This window comes from Plecotus auritus (assembly GCF_963455305.1).
Source record: "Plecotus auritus genome assembly, chromosome: 5".
Lineage (NCBI taxonomy): Eukaryota > Metazoa > Chordata > Mammalia > Chiroptera > Vespertilionidae > Plecotus > Plecotus auritus.
This window is the reverse complement of record NC_137776.1, coordinates 51,569,951-51,596,202: the sequence shown is the minus strand read 5'-3', so window position 1 is coordinate 51,596,202 and position 26,252 is coordinate 51,569,951. Positions and strand designations below refer to the sequence as shown.

Below are 26,252 nucleotides of genomic sequence, written 5' to 3'. Positions count from 1 at the left end.
TCCACACACAGCTGTTAATGGACCAAGATACTGTGCTGGGTACTGGGGACAGGGAATACTCTGACACCATTCCTGCACCCAAGGTACAGAGGCACCCTTTGTCTGGCACAGAAGGCAAAAGTGTGAGGAAATAAACTATAGACGATGCTGAGTGCAGCAAGGGAATCATGCCCAAGGTAGAGAAGCAATACAGACAAAAGGCTAATGAATTCTCTGGGGTGCTGGGGCGGGGGGCGTTGGGGGAGTAGGAGAAAGCTTCACAGCAGAGATGCTAGACTTAGAAAGACACAAGTTCAGGGAGAAGCCTTCTAAACAGAGGGACCGGTACATGCACCTTCATGAAAAACATATGTGAGAATTTCAGGAGTATACTGGTGGAAAAGTAGAAACAGTACTTCTCTAAGGACATGTGCTAAGGGTGAGATGGCGAGTGGCCGACAAAAAGGATAGAGAGGTAGTCAGAACGCAGATCACAGAGCCTTGGAGCCTTGAGTGGTCCTTACCCTACAAGTGATGTGGACCTCATCCTATAAGTGGCAGGAACTTGGAGCTTATAATTAATAAGAAACCATGGGAGAATTTTAAAGCAGAGAGAAGACACTCATACTATTAGAGTTTTCATAACACCAAAAAAAAATTGAACTTTTTATTCTAGTTTTTCTGCAACTTTAGCCAACCTCCTTTCCATTCTTCTTGGTTTATCTATCTGTAAAAGAAAGGGTATACTAGTGTTAGAGTGAGCTGGGAAGGTGGATAAAGGAAACCACCTTCGTGGCAGTCGGTCCTCATTCGTTATCAGCGATGCTCAGTGTGGCCGAAGAGCAGCCAGGTAAGGATTTCTCTGGACACATGTAAGCCAATTAAGTTTCAGAGAAGTTAGCTGATGCACACAAGCACTGGAAAGAGTTAGCAAACTTTCCAGAGGGGAAAAAAAAAAGAGCCACATGATGCATTTGAGCACACAGATCCCAAAAATTTAACTGAATGTGAAACAATCAGTTCTCTACAAACTACATTTGTACAAAGAGTATCACTCACAATACTATTTACAAAATGTAGGACATTATTTTTAAATTTCCAACTGGTGTGTCTAAGACACCTCAATCTGAAAATACAAATATCCCCCCCTAAATGCAGCTACCAGGACTAGCAGATCACAATTTCCAGAGTGGATTCTCTTGGCTCAAAGTCAAATGCCAGAAAGGGGCCACTTACCCAGAGTAAATGCATTTTTTATTCAACTCACCGACTGAATTGACAGTCATTTATGATGCTTTTTCCACTTGCTGTTTCCTCTATCCTCTCCTGTGCCTCATTCATCCCCAGCACAAACACCAGCCAGCCAAACTCCTTACAGCAGGCACAGTGCAAAAGGAAAACAAAAAATCTACACCCTCTAAGGTTTTCATGGACTAGGAAGCAATTCCTGTCCAGAGTCCTAGAGCAAATGAACTATTCTGATAGCACCCCCTGGTGTCCAAAAGCACTTTCCAAACCAAATGAACTCTACATTCTAAGCTGACTAAAATGATGCATTTAAAATAAAAAAAATTAATGAACATATAGCCACAGGTTTATACTAGGAGACCATCTGTCCCACTTACAGACCTAGTTAAACCAGTAACTTTAACCTCTCTGGACACCTGCTCTCTAAAATAGGAAAAAATAGCAAACTCAACCACCACAGCTCTCCTTCCTCCCTTTTGAGCATGGGAGTAACTCAATGAGAGATTACTATGTGGCTGTTTATAAACAACAAGAGGATGGGGAAGAGAAACACAAAGTAATAAGAGGACACACACGCTCGGACCTACCTGAATGCATTTCTTACATCAAATCCATAATAAATGTGATAGGTAGAGAGGTCAGTTCACTTTGCCTTCAGAGGTATCAAACATTTGGACTCCCTCCTTCCTGTTTCCCCGGCCCTGAGCACTGCAGGGACTACAGAACTTTCTGCAAATAGCCTGCCACCATCCAGAACTGCATTAATTTGACCACAAAATACTAGAAATTCTCCAATCCCATCTTCAAAATGGAGATTTTTGGTTTTGACATGAATTATGTAAAATACAAATGTTATATTACTTTGATTTGTAATTTACAATAAAAGTGGCAAGAGTTAAAAGTACTTAAAATCATCACCTTCCACCTGCTGTCCAGTTAAAAACAAACAAACAAACAAACAAACTCTCACTCCAGGTGACTAAGGTGCCTAACACTCAGGGCTCAGTAAGAACTTAACAGACCTTTGATCCTTCTGCTCCAAATCTGAGACTTTCCACAAAGCCAAAAACTTTTGTTCCGTTTGCTTTGCACAACCTCACAGAATTAAAACCATCATTGCCCTCTACTGGGCAGACTTGGAACAAAACTAAAATCCATTTATAAAGCATTTGAAATCACCTTAGCTCTTCTCTAGTTTCTTATGGATGCGAAACCCACGGACACAGAAGGCTGACTGTGTATTTATTGAAAAAAGTCCACATATATGTGGACCTGCATGATTCAAACCAGTGTTTATCAAGGGTCAACTATGCTATACATATAAAAGGCTAATATGCAAAGTGTCCCCGCAGGAGTTCGACAGGGAGACCAGGAGTTCTATCGCTTGCTAGGACATGCGCTGACCACCAGGGGGTGGCAAGGAACAAAGGGAGGCCTTGGCCGGTGGCTGACAGCCGGGGAAGGGAGGCCCCAGCTGGCAGCCGGAAGGAAGGCGCCGGCCTGCAGTCGGATGGCCCCGATTCCCAGGAAGCCTAGGGACAGGGCCTCTAGGATTAAATCAGTGTGAACTGTAACATTCCTATCATTTATTCCTAAGCACGAAGGAGGATGAAATGAAGCCAGCAAATGGGTCCTTCCTGTGAACCCAACCTTACAGGCTGTTTTAAGAAATTCTGGGACCCAGAGACTGTCCCATTGTTCCCATTCACAATGGTTCCAGCCAAATGTGGCAGTGATAAAATATCCCTTTCCTCCTTCTGATAATGGCTCACTATTCCTAACTTCTCGATTTCATCATTCAGAAAGTTCAAACAAAAATCCTCCAGTGATCCTACCTCCCATCAAAACACAAGCAACTGCAATAACAAGACCTGTGCAGTACATTTCCTCACCTCACCCCTTCTCGGGCCAATATGCGTTTTGGCTGAGCAGCTGGCATTTGGACATCTGTGTAGCTCCTAACCCTTTGCCCCTGCCCTGCCATCGGTGGGTTTCAGCAACAGACATTGTATACGCATAGGAGTGTGAATGTGGAGACGCAAGGTTCTTCTTACTCACATACAGCCAACTCTGAGACATCAGCCAAGTCTGAAGCTCAGGTGCTCCCACAGAAGATGCACACAGCCCCAAGCATATGACTTCCACCGAATACTTTACACCCTTCCGCACCCAGCGAATCCAGCAGCTAAATGGTGTAACACCACGGGGTCAAGCTGTCAAACCCCAAAAGGCGGCCAGAGACAGGCTCCTAGAAAGCCACGAGAGGGAGTAATGGCTACGGAGCCTTTCTTCTCACGCACAGGGATCAGTGAAAAGTTGAAAAGAAGTTATGTAGCTGCAGTGAACTCTGTTCTCATGAGTGGTTATTAGCATGTCCTCATGTAGAATTTACAGCGTGTCTGAGGGTCCAGGAATATCGACTCTCTCATTACCCTCCACCACATGCCTGGGGTCAGACAGAATTTCCATTTCACAGACGGAAAATTTAGGGCAAAAGGAAATTAAACCACACTGTCTATCAGCAAAAGAACCCAGAATGGGCCAAATACTCTGCCTTCAGCAAGAAAACAAATATCCCCAATTTCTTTAATTACCACACACGCAGAAATCATCTTACATTACCAAATTACCAGCCATATTGGTCTGTTTCTATTTCTTAATATATTTCTCCCCGGATTTAAAGGAGTCCATCAGGATGAAGACAAGATCATCTACCCACAGGGAATTATGAGCCTCCCAGTCTCCCAGTGAACACTTCCCACTCTGGCATCTGCCTCTCCACGCCAAAGGGCAGCACAGGGGGCTCCGAGGGGCCTCCTGAGCACAGCTACCACACTGGCCCCTCTCTTCCAAATATGAGAATTATGCATGGCACATAAAAACACATATTGGAAAATGTTTCTTAATTTGGGTGACCGCAAGGGAAGAAAAGAGACCGTTTATGACGACAAATGTCAAATCAACGGGCTGCCTGACTGTCCGGAGCTAAGTCAACAGACCCGGTTGTGACGTAAACACCAGTGTGTCAACGGACTGTCTGTTTCTATTTTGAAAAATAACAAACTGAGGAGACAAAAATCAAAGGGCTCCCATGGACAAGTAGCCTCTGAGGAACGAACCTGCCCCAGGAACCCGGAGCACGAGCGAGCAGGAGGCACCGCTGCACACGGCCTCTGAGGAGCCCAAGGATGAGTCACACCAACTCACACAGAAAGACTCGGTACCAACTGTTAAGCCAAATTCACCTAAACACTGTAAGCACCCAAGACAAGCAAAGACATCCCACAACAAAGGCTTTCAGTGCACTTGGTGATTGAAAGAATATTTCCTTCCTCGTGGCTGAGCCTGCATGAAGCTTCAGATAAGGAGCAGGCAGATGGCTGCTCACCAACATCACCAGCCGCAGAGGGAGGGAGGCTGTCTGCTATTAATAGGAACCCGAGGAACAAGTGGATGTCAAGGACTGGGGGGGGGCGGGGGGCGGGGGTCAAGAGAGTGGAAAACAGAGTTTCAAACGGACTTTCCTTGGTACACTCATGCGCATGTTCACGGAGCCAGCAAACGGCTTCGGGCTCTTACTATGAACAAGACACACACTGTGATCAATGCTGACCTACCTGGTCGGCGTACCTGCCCCAAACCCACGGGCAAGGCGTGGAGTGCAGCTCACAACCAAGTGCACTCTAAAACGAGAATTGTGACAGGGAAAGGGCCAGCTGAACGAAGCCAGAGAGCCAGGATAACATTCACCTCCTTTCTGTAAGATGTTTAGGAACTAATTTCCATTCTCCCTTTACTGCTCAGTGTGACACTGAGATGTGTGGCCATTTTCTATCTGAGGGATAGAGGACGAAACAAGCTCCGAGGTTAAAGTCTACAATCAAAAAGCAAGGAAACAGCCGATGACCTGGTTGGAAAAAATCATACCTCCCCAAACGCTAGCGACTTCTTGTTTCAGATACATGCGAAATGGGATCTGGAATGCATGGCGCACTAATATGTAATAAATCACTGAAATCTATTTTTGAAAGTAAGGAAATAGGGTCACAGCCTGAACAGTCTTCATTTTCTCAAGCTGGTGGAAGAAGTGCCAAAGGAAAGTGTGGATGACGCAGTGGAAACCATAAGTGGTTCAAGGCAGCTGGAGTTTAGGACAAAAGGCTGGAATCTGAAATGGTGCCATGACTTCAAGGCTCAGGAGCTTGGCCTTTATTTGATAAGAACCTCCCCCTCCCCGCCGCCCATCCCCATTTATTTGCTTAAGTTTTTGTTTAATTTTGGAAACCACTTTTGAGCAATGAAGTGATGTGATCAGAAAGTTAACCTTGCACTGGAGTCTAAGAAGGCGCAGAGAGGAGGAATGGAGGGAGAAGGGGGAGAAATCCACTGCACTGTCTAGTTAACACCAGGAGGAAGCCGCTTGGAGCCATGGTGCAGAGGGAGGTGAGGAGGGGATCCAGAGAGTGGTTTGATGGGGAAGATGAGGAGGAAAGCAGGTCTTAAATATAAAGGTAATCCCAGTGTTCTGAGACTGGGCGACTCAGGAGGACACAGAGCACAGGAAGGCTCGGTCTGGGTGGGAGGGGAGCCTTTGGAAACTGCCCGTGAGAGGCTGGCTGGCCAGTAACAAGGAGCTGGAGGTGTGAGGCTAAAGCTCCACAGAGAAAACCTTCTTAGGGAAGAGCCTCGGGATGAGATCAAACAAAACTTCCAGGGGACAAAAAGCAAAGTAAAAAAAAAAAAAAAAAAAAAAAAAAAAATGTTCTTTGGAGACACAGACTGTACAAGCCACTGGCTTCCTAACAGCTTTTTTCCAACTCTGACATTTTAGAGATCTCATCAAAAGACCTCGTGCTCAACTCCAACACCCCAGGGAACCTCTCCAGGCTCCTCCTTCAGGCTTCGCTGTGGGGCCCTGCGACTCTGTGGGCACGTCCAGCTTCTATTGCCTCTAACCAAAGCGCTGACTCTCTGCTCTGCTGGAGAAGTGCTGATCTATGATCTGCCCACTTCCACCTTCCCTCAGAGACGTCCCACCAGCCAACCTTGCTCAGGTCTCTGCAGTCAACGCGGCAGCCCCCTAGCCTTAGCCCAGGCTCACAGTCCAGGGACCAGCCCACCCCACAGAAGTCTGCTGGTCCAGCAGAGAAGCTCAGATGGGTCACTTCTTGAAGCCTATTCAAAATCTATTTAAAGTAATTCTAACGCATTAGCAAAATGCATTTCATACAGAATGTTTTATAAAGTCAACGTCTGGAAGTTAACATTCAAAGTTACTCATAGCTGGACCTAGTGAGATGTCATCACTAATGCATACTTTGCCAATTTTATTTACAGAGCAGGGGACTCAGCTATCACATCAGCTTTCTTAATAACTGAAAAACTAAATCTGTGCTACATACGTATTTTTAATAATAAATATCGAATATAATTTTAAAACCAAACCAAACCAAAATAGAGGTTACATTTTATTAGGTTTCATACCATAATGAAATTAGTAATTACAGATAGATAAAACTCTGGTGAAATACACACATAAATACCCTTACACATACATGCCATTTAAAAAATCTCAAAGCTAGAATGACAAGTTTTTCAAGTCATCATAAGTATCATTTAGTTAACATAAGGAGGACAATAAAAGTCCCCACAGGATCTTTTATGAGGAAAAAACCTATACCCCACAGATATTCCCAATAACCATTAAAAACAAAAGTTTTGTTTTTCCTTTTGTCATTTCAAGCGGCTTTAACAAGACTGTCCCTCTTCTGTAAAATCCAAAGGAAAGATAGATATTCAAGGATGTTTTACCTCTCCAGTGTTCAGAATTCAGGACAGCCCCCTCCCCTCTGACCTTCTTTAAGCAAAGTTGATAAATGGAAAAAATGAAATCATTTGAGTTTGCCATGGTGTCCACACCCAAACAAATGAAAGTAAGCTGAGATAACCAAAAGGCAGCATGCAGCTATCTGGGTAAGCACTAATCACATAACCTCCAAATATGCACATCCTGAGTATGTGGGAAACTCCTTCCATCGGTTTCCTGTCCTACTGGGCTGGCGGGGCTAATGGCGCTTACCTTTTTGGCTCTTTGGGCTATGTCTGGTGTTCTCGTAAGCAGCTTCTCAATCAGGTACTCTCTGTTCTGCAAAACAGATATTCCCAACACTTTAACATCAGATAACGATATGTAGAAATTCATAGTGTTTCAAAATAGCAGATTTACTTGGGGTTTTAAGCATGTTACCTTGGCTTTCTGGAAGAATTTGCATTTTAAAAGTTCTGCTGCTGTGGGCCTGAAAGATCAATAATAAATGAGAGTTGAAACAATGACCACTCGATAAATACACTGCCTTGATGAAACAACTTAATCCTAGCATCTTTCTGGAAGACCAGTTTTAGGAATAGCAAAACCAGACACTAAATTAATCACAAGTTGGCACCAAATAAAAGAGTGCCAATTTTCCAGTTCTTTCCAAGCTCCTTGTCTGCAAAACACACAAACTCCTCTGAGTTAAATATTTGGGGCACAATCCATTTTCCATTCTTCACCCTTACACTTCACTAAGTGAATGCAGTGTTTCTAAAAGGTGTCAGACTGACACATCCGTGAGCTAAATTCCTATATTTATTGAGAACCTGTACAAGCTGCAATAGGACCCTCAAGAAATCACAGTGCACAGTGCTTGAAGATTCTCCGAGAGTCAGGAAAGGCAAGGGGTCCACAAACCATGTGTGCCAGCTGTCTGCACCTCCCCCCGCCCCCAAACACCCCAGTCTCAGGTGTACACGGACCACTGTTTTTCAGGGCAAGGTAAACATGATGGTGATTAGTAAAATGCAAGTTCATTTAAAAGGATTACTGGACTGGTCTGGTTGTTTCCTCATGGAGTCACTGCACTTGTTTCTCAGGTTTGAAGGCCTGACTAGGTTGAATCAAGCATTTGCGGGGGGAACATTGCCTGGATGACACTGTGTACCTTTTACTGCGGCACGTCAGAGGCACATGATGTTAGGTAACTTCTACTGGGAGTGATACTAAGTTTAACTACTTGGTCCCCAGGCCTGAGATCTCTCCATTGTACACGTATGTTTTACCCACTGCAATGGGAAAGTGTTCTTTTGGGTAATACTTTGGCATTACTATTTATGAATATCCTATCCCCAAAACCTTTTACCTGATGATTTTAGCATCTGTGCCTTAAATAAGTATTTTATAGGAGGTGGCAGAATACTGATTATCTACTTCTGCTGTCTATGAGCTGGCATTAGTCCATAAAGAACAGCTTACTTCATCAACAGCTCTGTCTAAAACAAGCAGCAATGCAGAAAAAGAAAATCACATAAATCCATACTATAGGACAGTTAGCAAGACAAATGAACTGATCTCTTCCAAAAGTCAGTATCAAAGAGGAAAAAGGGAGATGTGAGGGTATGGTTCCAGATTTTAAAAGACTAAAGAAATATAAAGCCAAATGCAATACATGCCCCTGGCCTGAATCCTGCATTTGAAAGGGAAGGAGGAGAAACTACAAAAGACCTTGGAAATCATTAAAGACTAGAGGCCCGGTACATGAATTTGTGCATGGGTGGGGTCCCCAGAGCCCGCCAGCCGGGGGGAGGGACCATGGGAGATTGGCTGGTGGTGGGGGGTTGGCTGTGGGAGCACATTGACCACCAGGGGTTTCATCAGAGCAACCGGTCATTCTGGTAGTTCCAGTCATTTGGTCACTTAGGCTTTTATATATATATATATAGACTAGAGGCCTGGTGCATGAAAATTCGTGGACTGAGGGGGTGGCCCTCAGACCGGCCTGCACCCTCTCTCAGTCCAGGAGTCCTCGGGGGATGTTCAACTGATGGCTTAGGCCTGCTCCCCACGGGAGGTGACCAGTGGGCTGACTGGGGGACGCCCCCCATTACCCCACCAGCCCCGCCCCCCATCGCCCCACCACTGCCACTGGTGGCCTCCCTCTGTGGGAGGCGGCTGGCAGAGTGATCAGAGGATGGCGCCAGCCGGCCCTGCCCCCAATCACCCCTCCGCCGCTGCCGGTCGCCACCACCCCCCGATCACCATCCCCTCCCTCTGCCAGCGGGCACCCACCTTGGCTGGCTTGTCACCGCCCACTCACTGGCCCTGCACCCTGCTGACCGGTGGTTCCACCGTTCAGCTGATTTGCATATTAGGCTTTTGTTATATAGGATAAGTGAATATGCTAGGTAACAGACAATTTTAGGAAATTACTGCTCATTTTCTTAGACGTGGAAAAGTACTGTGGTTATTTAGAACATTTCTCAATTTGTATGGAATGCAAGCCGAAGTATTAAGTCTGTTACTTATTTTCAAACTGTTCATTCAGCAAGCAAAATGTAGATAAATAGATATAGTAGATATGAAAAATGTTAATAATTGTTGAATCTAGGTTATGGTGTAAAAGTAAACAATGTAAAGTTTTTCACCTTTTCTGTATGTTTTAAATTGTTCATAATTTTAAAACTGGGAGGAGGGAGAGAACCATTACTGAGTATCATTAGGTTTTCTCTCTCAGGCAATGATTTGCAAAGGTACAAATAGTACTATGTTGGGGGGGGGGTGCAAGTTTAAAAGGATTCTCATATTTGAAGAGGTTAGAAACCCCTTCCTTGGAACCAGAAAGTTCCAATAACATGTTTCCAGGGGCCAAACCAAAGCATATAAAAGAATCAGGAAACGTGGCCAAGTGCAACGATGCACAAACTGCCTGAGTCTACCAGGGCCCCACACTGTACTTCTGTGCAAAGAAACAGAAATCTAAATTGTTCCTGCTCTCTCCCTCAGTTTCCTGATTGGGGGGCGGGGCTAACATGAGTCTGTTTTCATTACATCATTCTGCTATTTCCTACTCTATTGATCAGATGCTTAGACTTGAAGTTGTGACTAAGTGGGACACTGGCTGCAGGTACCTGAGAAGAACCCAGAATGGCCATACCCACTGTAATAAACGGCCACTAACTGCTCACTGCTCTGAGTAAATAAAGGTCTAATCAACAGGTAGGCCACGGTTTACATTTTGTGTGCCACATCCTTCAATAAGCTCATCGAATTCATGAATGTGCACCCTGTCAAACTAGAACGAAAACTAACTAAAAATGAGACTACTCTTTTACATGAGTGGACTTTGGTTGTGACTTTAACGTATACTCTCACTGATCGTCGGCAATGTTTGTGGCCTCCAGCTACTGCAAATTCATCCTTTCCCTCTCTCAGGAAATACATATTTATTGAGCATCTACTATGCGTTAGGCATGATGCCAGATGCTAGGCATATTATACCTAGTACCTCGTAACACAAAACAAAACTTCAAACACCTAGGAGGCATACAAAAAACTTAGGTTGAATTTTTTAAAGTGAAAAGAAACCTAGGAAAATCAAGATGGTTAAGGAACTCAAGGTCACTGTTTTGGTTGAAACCCTCATCACCTCTGCCCGAAACCACTCCAGTGGCCTCCCAGTGAGTCTCTCCGTCACTTCTCTTCCTCATTCCAACCCACCATCCAAGCATAGAAAAGAATCAGGAAGCGTCACTAAGTACAGCCGCCACTTGCAAACTGTGTACATCCATGGAGGTCCTAAACTCGGCCTCGAAACAGACCTTCATTCAGTCTAGTGGGTCTTGGGGACCCGGGGGGCTAGGCTTCTCCATCCTCATTTCCCATCACATCCTGTGTGAACTCTGTCCTCCAGCTACAACCATGTTCTCACCCACCTTGCTCTCTCATGACATTAGCACACGCTGCTTTTCTTGCTTTAAAATGTTTGTAACTGACACGCCCTTGTTCAGAGGTCAAGAGCCAATTTAAATGTCAGGCATCTTCAGACACTCCTCCCAGCTCCCACTAACCTGCTTCACTCTGTTCCCCGCTCCTGCTCACACGCCACGCCTGCCACACTCCCCTTCTGTAACTGTCTGTTCCTGCCCCCTACCTTCCCTACGCTGGGTTATAACCCCTCCCACGACAGGGCCACGCAGCATTCATCTTTATATATCCAATGCCTGGCATAGAGCAGAAAATGGCTATACTCAGTTTCATACCACAATAAAATACAGGGTGAAAGAAATGCTGCTAGCCATTTGGACACAGAACTACAACTCCTTGGGCTAGACTTAGTCACCACTTCAAGTCTAAGCATCTGATCAATAGAGTAGGAAATAGCAGAATGATGTAATGAAAACAGACTCATGTTAGCCCCGCCCCCAAAAAAGGAAAAGGGGGAAAGTCTGTACACAGTGGATGTACTGACACGGGGAGCCAAAATGCTTCATCCCTCCTCTGCACCCACCTCCTCCTCCTGCACACTAAGGGTCAAGTGTAGGACCAAAGTAGAGAGAAGGCTGGGAAATGCCAGACATACTCTGGGATTCAGGGCTGGGAAAATACTTTCCCTTCCCCAGCAAGGTCACTTCCATGGTAACCGAACTATAAAGGGGAAAAGCAGACTTCAGGGAAAACTCCTTTCTCTGCACTCCGCTCTTGGCCTTCATCAATAAATACAAAAATGCAATCACATGAAAATTGAGAAAAGGTTTAAAGAAGCCATATTTTTTTTTGTAGACTTAATATTTATATTAATTAATAGGTGGTTTCTACTTGAAACAGAGTACGAAATAGCAGGTCCTTTTGGTGCTCAAGTTAGCTCAGGTGTCTACAGCTTTGGAATCAAATTCATGTGCCAAACAACCCCAGGACAAAGTATGGAAAAATGGAACTGGAAAGAATGAGGGGAATGAGACAGAGAAGAAAGTGACAGAAGATATGAGAAACCTGACTTTAGTCTTTTTGTTTTGTCTGTTTTATGTTCGATGCCATAGCAACTGCCAGTGTAGGGTTAACGTGGAGCCCTTGATGCTACCTGCCTCTTAGCTAAGTGCACAGGAGAAAGACTTCTGCAAGCGCAGTGTGTCTTCTGTGGCTGCTATCAATTATCCAGCAACACAAGGTAGTATAAATACAAACACTGTTTTATGAGCAATGTTAAATCAGCAACCCAAATAACTGGCCCGGCTTTGAATGACGATTCAATTTTAAATCCTTGAAAACAATGTGGAAGTCTGCAAGTACCAACATTTTCAGAAGAAAATCTGTTAAAGGATTCAGTTAATACATATGGATGAACCCAAGTCCACTGAGACTTTAAATGATTTTCAAAGGATTCAGGAGGAATATGACACAGTTTAAGTAGCTCTAGCAATTTGCATGACAATTCCAAATAGCTCACTGACCTTAGGCAGAGCAGCATGTCTCCCCGGCCCCTCCCCCCAAGAGAAATATTCAAGTTTTATTCATTTCCAATGAATTTATCTATGTAACATCCACACCCGCATTGCTCAAAGAAAAGGGTGGTTCCTCTTATAGTTGCCATCCATAGGGAGCATGTAATCTACAAGGTCAAGGCTCGTTTTTTTTAAGAAATGGCAAAATGTTCTGCTTTACAAATACCAGTAATTCTTCATCTGTGCCTAGGCAGAGCACACAGATTTAAATGAGGCAAACAGTTCCTAATATCGTGCTCTGCTCTCTTTTTTCAGGAAAGTTCCATGAGTCTCAAGGTTGAAAAGAAAGCATAACCCTTTCTCATCTAGCTTGAGGACTCCCGCACCAGCGTGAACTGGGCCTGGTCCCTGATATGTTTTTATTCACTGTTAAAAAGGTACTCAGCAAGACCAGGGCTTTGGTCCCATTCATCTGCTTTCAGCTTACAAGTATATACTCTGTTGCAGGCAACATAAATAAATATAAATTACCCCAAGTCTTGCATTCATTCCCAAACCTACTTGAATCAGGTTTCTGAATTCTTTGCAATGAGTCAAAATCACCCCAAAGTGCAAAAACCCAATTGTCTCCAGTTATTCAAGAAATACCCCTGAATAAATAAGATTCACCAGACACTGCAGAGAGAAAGATATAAGTGGCACAGGCTCTCTTTCTAAAAACTTACAAACTTATGAGGAGATCAGATATGTAAGTCAATATACTTACATATCTGCTACAAGAGACATGTATTCAACATACGGTAAGAAAATTAAAATTTGAAAAAACTCTATTTGGTCAGGAAGAAAAAGGCAGATAATGAATGGCAATTCCAACTTCTTGAATATTTAGGAACCCCCAGGCACTGTTATCCGTTTTCAGTGGATTATCTTACTCCATCCTCATCACAGTCCTATGAAGTAGGTGTCATTAGCCCCATTTTACAGTCAAGGAAACTAAGTCACACAGGTGATGATAAAGCAGGACTAGAAATCTCACCAGAGATATCTATCTCTAAGAAAATGGAGCCTCTGAACCAAGTGTTTAAAGATAGGTGGGAGGTGGATAGAGGGAAAAGAAGAACTCATGGACAACATAAGCAAAGGCAGAGAAGGCAGGGTATATTCATGGTTTCTTTCAGAATTGTGCAGCAATCCAATGTTTACTTATTAATTCAGGAATGAATGCATATTTTAAGTTGCACCTATGTAAGAAAAATTCAACAATATTGCCTTTTTTTTTTCCATTCTCACATTTCATGAAGCTTTTCCCCGCAAACTTCCAAAACCCATGTCTTTTCATTAAAAAAAAAAGAGTCACGTGGAAAGTTTGTGCACCAACACTCTCTGTTATAGAGGACAACTGTACAATAGTGAGAATAGAGTATGACACAGAGAAAATACCTAAAAAAAGTTCTTAAACTATTACTACTTTGTAGATCGATAATGTCACTAAGAGAGAACTCTGAGGGAAAGAACTCTGAAAAATTTATGGCTCTTTTCTAAAATATTTTGGGGGGGGGGAGGTGGGTAATAGGAACCTGATATTAGAGTTCATAAAATAAATAAAACCTGGAAGGACTTTCAAGATTACTAAGAAATAGGATGGTTTGTTAAATATAACATATGATGATCTAATCTAATTTACTTTAACCAAATAGATGATATTGTTACATCTTGAGGCACACTAACTATTCTACCGTACAGAATTATTTTCTGAAAGAGCTGGAATTACACAGCATCACCACTAGGTGGGATCTCAACTAGCTCAACGACCACAAAGACCAACAGTAATAACAGTTCTTGCACTTCTCTCTCATTGGGCTTTGCAGAATTAAATCCTGGTTCCTTGGTGATGCCAAAAATTGATATTTGGAGATGACACCAAATTCAAGGGGTAGGCAAGCAAGTGTTGCAGAACAAAATTAGAATTGAAGAGAATTTTCATCTAATCGGGAGAGTGAAGAAGTAATCCTAAGGAAAAACCAGTGTAACTTCAGAGGGAAAATAAGCCTTACAAATCAAACACAAAGGGCAACTAAGATGTTTAAGCAGAAACAGTCGGTAAGTGTGACAAAACAAGCATGCCTTTTACAATAAGTAATTTCAAGATACTTAACAGCAAACAGTCTTTAGACCTGGCTCCATGAGAAGAGGACGAATACAGAAAAGACTGAATGCAAATTAAATAAAATGTAAAGGAATGAAGAGAATTGCTACAAGGGATGGGTAAAATAATGTCAACTGTGCTTACTGTAAAGAAGGGGAGCCCCCCCCCCCAAACAGATTTTCTGAAAGAGCTGGCATTACACAGCATCACCACTAGGTGAGATCTCAACTAGCTCAGGACCACTGTCTAAAGGTAAAAGTCTTAAGTTTCATAAAGAATTGAAGATAAGAATAAAGGAATTCTTCAAAAAGCAGGTCCTTCCCTGAAAAAGAAAGTTTCAGAAGAGAAGCCAGTTTACACGTCTTAACATAAAATTATCAGATTGGACCCTAGGGCGGATGAGGGTAGCAGATAACTTTTCAGAGTCCTCGCCAGGCCTGTCATCTACATTCACTGCATGCTAGGAGGGTGCCACACACCACCAGGCCCTGGGAAGGGACTCTACCCAGGCCAGGCCTGTGTGGTTCACATCATTAACATTCTCCTTTAAGTGAAAAAGGACACCTGCTCTATGCTTACCACTCGGGAGAGTTCAAAATCACAGAAATTAAGAAGGAAGAAACAAACTCAGAACACAGACACTCTACAGTATGGGGGCAATCGCCTGAGAATAAAGAGGAAATTCTAAAGTTCATTTAAAACAATTTACTTGTTTATATGATTCATCTTTCTAATGCAAAAATATTAAGCTTCTTTACCAATAATCTTTTAAATGGTACAAACAACTTGTTCTGCAACTAAAAGGAAGCTCATGCAAAATTCAATAGCTCTGCCGGGTGTAGACCGGAGCTAGCAGGATATTCAAATCCTGAGAGGTCAGCTCAACCTACACGGTGCAGAATATTAGCTCAGCTTCTGAATGCACCACTGCCAATTTCTCTTGATTTCTGCTTTACTTCATTTCCTTTGATGACAAAGCCCACACCTCACAAGCACAGCAAATCTTATTAACACTAAAATTTTCTTGTGCCTCCCCCTCGCCCCCGCATTCACTTCTTTCCCTGTGGACCCACACTGTCTTCCACTAACAGGTGGGAAATCTGGGGGCCAGAGCAGCATTTCCCTTGAACTAGAAGTACCTTGCAGGTGTCCTCATACAGCCTTTCCCCCTCCACAAACAAAGCTTTGTGGTGACTCAGACCAGGCCTGTAACTCATCCACCCAGTTTGACATACCTTTTGGAAGGATCTTTCTGAAGACACAGGGAAAGTAATTTTCTAAAGGACTTGCCATACTTTTTCATCATTTCCTTATCCTCTATTCCTGTTTCTAAAGTGGGTGGATCATTTTGCAAAGTCAACATTAACACCTGCAGCAGAAACAAACATAAAGAAAGAACCTCAGTGTAGCAATGGCTACAATTGAGTTTTTAGTTTTTTCACAGAAGCATCAGAGACCAGCCTGGATTAGATACAATCGTGCTTTTCCCATGATTGCAACTTTACGGAGTGTATTTAAAGCATTCATTTCTCTTTGCAAACTGGTTCATGAGCCCTTTAACATTTTTGTTATTGCACTGACAGCACTTACAAAATCTGCTCTATTTGTTAAGAACGATCTCCCAAAGACACGTGGACAGAGCTTCCTGGGAACTGGCTCTTGCAAGCCTGGAGGAGCACGTAGCTCCAGCCCGGGCTGAGTGCAGACAGGGCTCTGGCTGGGAAAGGGCGTGGTGTAGCAGAGAGAGAGGGAGGACCAGAGCAGCAGTGAAGTGTGCACAGATCATTCATCAGCAAGGAACCGCCTGTACTCAAGGCCTCCGTAACATTACCAACCCTAAAAATAAATTCACAATATCCCAGAATGGAACACATGATTTCCTTTTTTTTTTTTTTTTTTAGTGAAAAAAAAAATACAGAAAATTGCTTAAAGGCTTGGCAAACCCGAAAGATGGCCAGAATATAGCTGAGTTGCTAAAAACCATAACCAGGGCAAAAGGCCGTGCTGCTCTTGGGGAGAGCGAAACAAAATAAGAATACAGCTTCAAACCAAAAAGGTAAAGACGCCACTCTGGCACATGTTAAATGATTTGCTTAAGAAAAAGAATTTATAGTAAACCATCGACCTATACAATGAATAAAGCATTAATGCATAAATCAGCCTTAATTTATGCAAATGCTATACACATGCCAAGCCACTTTTCCAACACTTTCAGATGTGTGAATAGATGAAGGATTGAACTGACAGTTTATTGTTTGTGGAGGATAATAACAAACAGAAGAAAGTGGGAGAACTGCAATGTCCTAAGAAAAGTCCTCAGGACTTCAGGCTGGGATTATACATTCAGGTGGAAAACACTAAGTAAGGAAAGAAAGAAAACATGAAATAAAAAAAAATAATACAGAAAAGCCAAATGGAAGAAAAAATCCTCAAAGTTGCTTCAGTGCTTTTCCTTTGAAAGGTCACTTTAATTGTTTACATCACAACTTACTAACAAAATCAGGTATGTACACACACACACCAGAATCTTAATTTTATATATATGTATATATGTATGTATGTGTGTGTGTGTGTGTGTGTGTGTGTGTGTGTATATATGTATATATATATATATATATACATATATATATATATATATATTTAAGAAAGAGAGAGAGAGAGAAACAATGTAATGAACTATATTAAAACCTTAACAGGGATTATCTATAGTTGATGAGATTCTAAATGATTGTTTTCTTTTTTATTCTTATTTGTACTTCCAGATTTTCAACAATAAGCATGTAATAACATTTTAATCAGTATAATTATTTAACCTTTGCATTCTTAGGGCTTTAAAATCATCCTCCTAAGTTTTTCCAATATTTTCCTAAGAAAACATTGAAACAAACATGAACCAATATTCTCTGTAAAATACCTTCATAATTTCCATCCAACTACTTCAGTCTCAAAACAAAATCCAGTTGGGTAAATTCGCCCTGATACCACTATCTTAAGAACTAAGAAAAATAATGACATAGGCCAATTATAAGAATCACAAAAATCTGAAAACAGTATCCAAACATATGTTGTTTCCAAAAAATACTGAACTCACTTATTTCAAACGAGTCACCAACATGACGCTATGAAAATGGGTAAAATGTTACAGACTTTTTTTTTTTTAATAGGCCTGAAAATTTGGGAAATCCATCTGCAAAGATGATATCACTATTACCTATTTTTAGATTTCCCTTGGAGTGTTGGGGATAGTCTGCTATCAAAAGAGTAATGGCCAGCATTTGTCACAGCTATCAACCTCCATCAACCAATCAGATCCCATTCCTTACTCAGCTCTGAGAATACAAACAAAGCAAGCTTCAAAGCTGGGCACTGCACTACTTCTGTCCTATTCTGTCCACTGAGGACATCGGACAACATTTGGCTTGTCTGCATTCCTCCATTAATTCTCCTCAGGTCCAAGAGAAACATCACTATGTCTAAGAGAACCCCAGAACCCGTTCCGTTCAGCCATATTTCAAACCTGACGTAATATTTCCAAGAGTAATTACTTTCATGGGAGGGTATTTGTGATAAGGCGCTGCTCCTGTTGCTAATTCGATGGCAGTGATTCCGAAACTCCACATGTCGGCCTTGAAGTCATAGCCTCTCACCTAAGAAAGTAACCAAGAGAAAACACAATTAGACAGCACATGGGGAGGTCCACACTGTGTGTGCAGAACTTGGATAGCAGTGTGTCAAGGCCCAGCAACCAGGAGTTAAACTTTAGTTATGTGATGCATTCGAGTGAAATGGGTGCTCTGAATGAAATGTCAGTGTATTCATAACGTGCACGACTGTACTATGTCAATCAAACCATCGCTTTATTTTTACCTGTTCCATGACTTCAGGGGCCATCCAACACGGGGTGCCAACAAATGTTTTTCTGACTTTATTCCGGGTAACATCACCCCCTGTTGCTAAGAATGCACTTACCCCAAAATCTGAAAGGGAAAAGAAAAGAAAGTCACCCTTATTTTATGTAAGACATTATTGCTTACAAAATCTGACTGTATGAACATCTCTTTTCCTGGTGACCTTTGCAGCGGTCATAACCTGTCCCAGCCACCATGCACTCTCTCAGGGGTACACCGGGGCAGTCCCGCCATCCGCCATCCACTGTACTTTAGAGAACACCATCAGGGTGATGGGTCAACAATCCCACGGGTCCAAAAGCTCAGCACACCAAAGTATATTGCCCACCAAAAAGGTATCGAAAATCAGAACTAACCACAAATTATTACACCAATGAAAACTAAACACATTTCCAAAGCCCTAAATATACAGGAGCTTAGCTTTCAGCTAAGATTCACTTTAAAAAATAATTTATAAGCAAAGCACCAGAGGCAGTAAAACCACTATGTGATGTAATTTCTTTTTGTTTTTCTTTTATTATGATTACTAGAGGCCCAATGCACGAAGATTCGTGCAAGAATGGGCCTTCCTTCCCCTGGCTGCCGGCACCGCCTTCACTCTGGCCTAGAGCCACCTTTCCGCCTTCCCACAATGCACAGAGGCCCAGAGTGGCTGGGGCAGTGCAGAATGCCTGCGTCATCACCATGGACGACGCAAGCATCCCACCCCGCCCCTGGCCGCTTGGCGCCTGCATATGCAAATTAACCCACCATCTTTGTTTGGTTAATTTGCATACTCACTCCTGATTGGCTGGTGGGTGTTGCGAAGGTATGGTCAATTTGCATCTTTCTCTTTTATTAGTGTAGATTTTATAGCCTCTTTAATTTCACGTCATCAATGTTTGGGGAGTGGATTTTTTTAAATAAAGGATGGATAGCATCTGTCTTCCACATCCCCATGTCCTTGCTTAAACAGTGTTCTCTAACACTTGAGCCAAAATCATGATGGCACATCCACAAACCCAGGTACTTGGAGCCAGCCTGCCCAGGTGGTTCCACATGTACTGATTCAACACAAAGGAAAAGCTCAATCTGCAAAGGTTTTGGGGTTTTTTTCAATGTTTGCTCTTCTGGAAAATTTTCCTAGGTATAGATGGAATGAAGTAATACTGTTCTTCATATCCATTATACACTAGAAGTTCTTTTTTGTGAGAAAATGAATTAATTAGGCATATTATATATACACACATGCACAGATGCAAGAATGATGTTTGTATGTGACAGTAGAAATACCCAATGATTATTAATGCATGCATTTCTTAAATTTTTACTAAAGGTTAAAACTGGTAAGTATCAACTACTAAGGGCTAGTATAGACATATTAGTAAGAGCCGACTCAAGGACAGCTTGATTGTAAGCTGGTAAATAGTAATAAAAAGGGCAGTCAACACCTCAAAACCTCACAGCAGACTAAGCAGTGTGAGCCCGTTCAAATTGCTCTCAGAATTCCCCTCTGCCAGTCCCCTTTGTTGACTGCCAGGATGTCAAGTACAAACCAAGGTCAAAATATATTAGCGTTTGTTTTAGGTCTATAATATTAAGCTATGCAATAACACTGTTCCCTGAGTTGAAATATGTTATTTCTTTTATTTGTATTTAAATTTACTCAACTCCCAAAGGATGTCAACTACAACAAAAGGAATAAAAATTGACAAATGGAATATTTGTTCCAACCACTACTCTCGTATTAATATTGAGAAGTATAGTTTGAAAATGCTGTAGCCCTGGCCAGTGTGGCTCAGTTGGTTAGGCATCACCCTGGATGTGCAGGAGACAGCGTAGCGATGTTTTGCTCTCACATCAGTGTTTCTTTCTCCCTCTCCCTCTCCCTTCCCCTTTCCTTCTCCTTTTCCCTCTTCACCTCTCTTTCCCTAAAAATCAACTTAAAATATTTTTAAATAAAATGCTAGAAAATTTAATTTGCACATGTGTGCCAAACTCTAAAACTCTTTGATTTTTTACACTGCAGTCAGATAACTAAAGCTTTATGAAAAAAAAGCTCTGGAACCTGTGAACCAGTCACCTACAGGGAGGAGAAGATAGAATTCATTCTTTTATAGAATAACTAGGTGAAATGAATCATTTGTTTGGCTGGAGGAAAAGACAATGTTATTTGCATATTTCTGAAAAGAAGTTCAACAATAAATCTGACATTCCATTTTTATTAAATAATTTGGTAACACAGTATTACATAAATACATGTCATCTGTAAATTATTAAGGACCTGGATAAAAGTTGCTTTAAGAAACAACAAAGAAAAAATAGATTATTTTAAATGCAGTTCAAGCAGCCCCAAAATCTCTTCTGAAAAGATATAATTCAGATTTAAAAATCTATATTTAATATTAGATTTTTAAAAATTCCTTAAAAATACCATCTGATTACATGAGACCTTTTTAAAAGCTGCAATAATAGCTAAGTAAGATGTACAGTAGCAATTCATTATTGATCATACCTCTTCAATACCTTTCATGACTCATGTATTTATTCATGGCCTCCACTTAAAGCACTCACTTTAAAGTCATAAACAGATGGTTAAATGTCTTTAAAACTCAAAACAGAAAGCTCCATAAGCAGAAAACACCACTCTTAACATCCCTCACACTTATGACTACAGAATAAATACAAAATTTGCTCCTATGCATGGCTAATGTGTATCCAGAAAGACTTATATGTATGGAGAAACAGGACCTTTTGACCAAAGTACATGGTGTGCCTGTGTAAACAGGAGAATCAGTATATGCTGTGGCGACAGCTTACACGTGACAGTGAGAAGGAGGTGGCCAAGCAGGCACAGTGAAAAGCTCCCTTGTTTCCTGAAGGGTACATCTATACAGCCAGAGGGAGTGGAGCCAGAACCATGAGCATTTCTCTGGAAATCAAAGGCTGCACGTCGAGGTAGCCAGCCCTGCTTCCTGTCTCCTGGAATAACTGCATCTCAGTCCAGAAAGAATGCTGTCATCCTATAACGTCGTAAAAGGCTCCCATATCTTTTGAGCCCTTCCACAACTCTCCTCTCCACCACGCTCCTCTCCACTGCCACTGCCTAGGGTTAAGCCAAGATTCCCATGGCAGCCTCCTGTCACCAGCTCCCTGCTTCCCCCAGAGCCACGCTCCAAGCAACCAGACCTGCCCCTCCTTAAAAGGCTCTAAGGCACCCCCCGCCCCCCCCCTCCCCCCGACCAAGCCAAACTCCCTCAGCGCAAATCTAACTCCCTGGCCTGCCTCATCCATCACTACTCTCAAATGCCAGCCCAGCTAAACTGCTTACGTTGTATCCCTTGCCCTCACACCCACACAGCGCTGCCTTTGCACCCGATGTCCGGTCAACATCCAGTCCAGTCCACACCGTGTCTTGACTCTTGGTGCCGTGGGGCTTGTTCACCGCCCATCCCGCCACCTTGTGTCAGGGTGTGGTGAGTTTGATAGACAGCCACACTTTTACTTAATTTGTGGTATACTATTTAAGTAACTCTGGGAATTGTTTCATTGTGTTATGTGCTTGCTAAGCCCTAAGGAGGATCTGCAGGGCGTGGCTGTAGATGTAGTGCTGGCAAGGCTGGGAGCCTCTGTGGTTAGAGCGAAGACTAGGCTCTCCGCCAACCAGGGGACTCCAGCAAGGCGCTCACCCTTCCTGGGCCTCTGTTTCCTTACCAGGCCTCGTGGTTGCGCCTATTTGTATTTCACTTCCGTACTTAGGACACTGTCCTGCTGCTTTTCACCATGTATAAATATGCTTCATACTAATTGTTAGGTAGATCAATAAGGTATTATTCTCCGCCTTTTAAAAAATGAGGTAAGTTAACTGAGCGTTAACCTTTTCACAGTGATGAATACACAATGTAAGAGAGCTGTGCTTCCTGCCAGTCAGGAAACATATGACCACATAGGAGAGAGAAGACATGAAACAATAAACAACAGAATGACGTGTAAAATCAAATTCTACGCCATGTTGTCTGTACAGAGCAGAGGGGCTAGGGCAGGGGTGGGCAAACTTTTTGACTCGAGGGCCACAATGGGTTCTTAAACTGGACCGGAGGGCCGAAACAAAAGCATGGATGGAGTGTTTGTGTGAACTAATATAAATTCAAAGTAGAGGAGCGGAGGGGAGAGCAAGAGAACCGGATAGAACAGCCGGATCCGGTCCGTGGGCCGTAGTTTGCCCAAGGCTGGGCTAGGGCCACAACAGCCACATGAGACTCCACATGCCAGGGGACCTTGGGGCTGGCCTTGAAGATGAGGTGAAGATTGGGGTAGGTGCGCCCGAAAGGCAATGTCATTCCAAAGAAACCGCATAAGCAAAGCACAAGTGTTGAGCCAACAAGAAAAACTGCCCAACAGCTGCAAGGGTCAAATGCCGAAGTACCTACAGGCAGTGGGGAGAGGGTCCTGGAAACCAGCAGCACAATCGCGGTGACTGAGGGCTCAGCGCAGGGAGATGTTTGGAAGAGCTGGGCCCTTCCCAGGAGCCCATTCTCAGCGCCCTCCCACCCCAGGTCTAAAACAGGCCTCCGCCATTCAGCTGGAAAAGAACCATTGCCACCGAGGAGTGTGACTGGCTGTTGCAGATGTCCCAATTTTCCCAGAGAAGGCCAAACATCAAGATGTTTTTATGTGAAACCTCTTTTCTTGTTGTTGTTGGCAGTAGTTGTTGTGCTTTTTTTTAAGTGAAAAAGCAATTCCGCCTGCCTGATTTAGCCTGCAAAACTAGTCTGCCAACAAAACAGTGTCGCTATGTCTAAAATGTACCTAAGACCCTTCGATGCACACCATGCGGTATCATTGCTGATACTAGGACCCAGGTGCTCAACTGGCATTCTGACCCAGGAGGCCTGGTGCTGAAAGGTTCTGGCAGCACTGGATTCGGGATGCCTGAGGCAGCTGCTGGGTATATTTCTGTTATCTGTACCTAAGTATAGATTCATATGAGCCAGGTAAATGCCCAAAGTAAGGCTATTATCAGGGGAAAATAGTCATTTGTTGACAGGCATGATGCATGTTAGAAAAGGGAATTTCATTAGCGAAAGTCAAGGTAGTTAGCACACAGAGAGTGGCTAAAGTATTTCAGATGTACTCCCCACTCTTGAATGGATAGGAAGAAAGATTCCAGCTAGGCCGGAGTGTAAGCTAAATCCCTACCCAGTTCTCTATCTAGTGAGCTTCTAGATGCCAAGTACAAGTGTATGAGAATCACTTGTCCTGGATTCTCACACACCTGCTTCCAATGAACTTTTCATTCACACAGGGAGCTGGGAGTTCCTTGAGCTTGCAGAACCAATTGATAGAACTCCTTAGGGCAGCTGGGCAAACTATGGCCCGCGGGCCGGATCCGGCTGTTCTATCCGGTTCTCTTGTTCTCCCCTCCCTCCGCTCCTTTACTTTGAATTTATATTAGTTCACACAAACACTCCATCCATGATTTTGTTCCGGCCCTCCGGTCCAGTTTAAGAACCCACTGTGGCCCTGAGTCAAAAAGTTGGCCCACCCCTGCCTTAGGGGCTTGTTGCTGATAGATAGCAAAATTTGGCCTGAAACTTGATTTCCTTAAAACCTGGGAGTGACATTGTGGCTAAGCAGCCAACCCTTACCTCCCTCAGATATTTATAACAGGTACTAATACCCATGAAAAGGAACCTGGGTTGTACATGAAGAAAATGGCTTACGTCCATTCAAAACTTGGCTGAAGAGTAATGGAATCAATATTTGATAGTTCAGAGCCTCCTAAAATGTATTTTAAGTGGGTTACAGCAGATACTGATCCCTTTCTACCTCCCTGTGGCTGGTTGGGGCTGAGGCTGGGGCAGCGGGAGCCAGTGGGGGCCCCTGGTGTTTCCTTGCTGGAAGCAGCCTCTCTAGAAAAGCAAAGAAGCGTTGAGACTGCTGAGGAGCCAACCACAGAGTCTGAATAGCGGGTGAGGGAAGCTGTGCCTGATCCAATTAGCAGCATCACGACTGTTGCTCTCTCTAGTGAAGAAAATATGTGGGGAAAGCAGCCATGCAGGGTGTTCAGGAAAGGAGGAAGACTAGAGGCAAGGAAGACCACAGCCACAGCCCAGGTGTAAGATCAACAGGGTCTGCATTTGAATCAAGATTCTGGAAATGGAAAAGGACGGACAAACCCTTAACAAAATAGGATAATTCAGTGGATATGGGGCTTGAAAAAGAGCAAGGAATAAAAGAAGATGAAATGACTTGCCAAAGACGACCTAGCAAGTTATGGAGGATGTGAGTAAAACCCACAGTCCATCACCGAGGAGTTGGCCACTCAGCCTCCGTCTTCTTTTCTGGAAAAAGTCTGAGAATTTTTCTGTACTGAAAAGGAAATGCAACGTGGAATAATAGGGTTAAGAGTCCACAACTCTTAAGCTCTTCCCTGAGTAAAGATCAATATGTGATTACCCAACACAGAAAAACTAGTTTGAGGTTCTCTCATTAATCCTGAATGTCATATTTATATCATCAAAAAGCAATCCCTTCAGAATTTGGTTTAGTTCCCAGTTCTTTTTCTCACGAGGGACTCTCAAGACTTGACTGACAGAACTGACATGTTCTCTCCGAGCCCGGGAACACCGTCAGGGCCGCCAGCATCCGGCCTGCCTGATCCCACAGGCTTCCTTACATGTCAGACCGCCAGTGCTGGGTGAGCTGGTCAGAAGCCCAAAGCACTCTGCTAAGGGACGTGACGACTGGGTGAGCAGTGCAGTCAGGAGGAAACAGGACTAGAAGCCTGCTGGCTTCCGCCTACAGGACAAATTATGGCCTCGATGGCTGCCTTGTGCTTCATGTGTCTTGTGGGGACAGAGGTTTTAACCAGAGAGTGCAATGATCAGAACTGCAGTTTAGGAAAGTTAACCTGGATGGAAGAAGGAACCTGGCTTGCAGCTAAAAGAGGCGTGACCTGATCCTGTAACTGCGAAAACCGTGACCTTTCCAACTCTGTGCTTTCCTTCTCTCATGGAGAATCTGGGGGAAAGGGCATCTAGCAATTACCAGCAAACAGAAGATGACACCTTCAGTTCTGAGTGTAGCATACTGGACCTATCTTTTTTAATGTATGATTAAACCCAGCCTTTTCTACCAGGTTTTCAGTTTATTTTTGTTTTTAAATTAGTTTGGAACAACTCTTCACTCTCCTGGAGCCTTGCCATCTGCAGTGTCATCAGCCTCCCCACAAGAAGAGTGTGACAGGGAACAGGGGGAGGGCTGACCCTTGTGTCTGCTGCAAACAAGGCAGGAAGAGCACAGTGCAGAGGGGACGCACCCACCCTCCAGGTGGAGGCCACACCTGCGGGTACCTGTGCTGAGCTCGGCAGGACTCGGCAAACCCAGGGCAAGAAGCAGGGGACCAACTCAGGATGTGGCGACATCCAGGACAGCAGCTGCCAACACTCACTGGGTTGGTTTCCTCTTAAAATAAGGCCACTTTGCTCATAGGAACAGTTTTCTCACTGCTCTACTAGTGACATCTCACTGTACCATGAATGTAAGCGCAACCAGCAAGAGGCCAGACAGTGACAGCCTTGCTGTGGGATGTGCGGCCGGTGCAGAGGCATACCATGGGGTCCTGACCTTCTCCAGTGAGGCTCCCACCACCAATGGGAAGAGGCGGAGAGGGAAGGATGCAGAGTAGGAAGGCGCTACATTTGCACCCGAGGACTCCAATTACACTCCCTGCTAAT

The 26,252-nt window shown here is 43.5% G+C and overlaps 1 protein-coding gene across 5 annotated transcripts in view; it reads right to left on the bottom strand.

Annotated features, from left to right (window-relative positions):
* STK39 (serine/threonine kinase 39) overlaps positions 1–26,252 on the bottom strand; it is a 332,909-nt gene that overhangs the window by 208,515 nt on the left and 98,142 nt on the right. For all 5 annotated transcript variants that reach the window (XM_080670642.1, XM_080670643.1, XM_080670644.1 and 2 more), the window contains exons 6-10: positions 18,494–18,603; positions 18,172–18,273; positions 15,862–15,995; positions 7,475–7,523; positions 7,307–7,372 (exon numbers count right to left, since the gene is read on the bottom strand). In XM_080670642.1, coding sequence (XP_080526768.1) covers positions 7,307–7,372; positions 7,475–7,523; positions 15,862–15,995; positions 18,172–18,273; positions 18,494–18,603 — 461 coding nt within the window. The remainder of the gene's footprint in view (positions 1–7,306; positions 7,373–7,474; positions 7,524–15,861; positions 15,996–18,171; positions 18,274–18,493; positions 18,604–26,252) is intronic.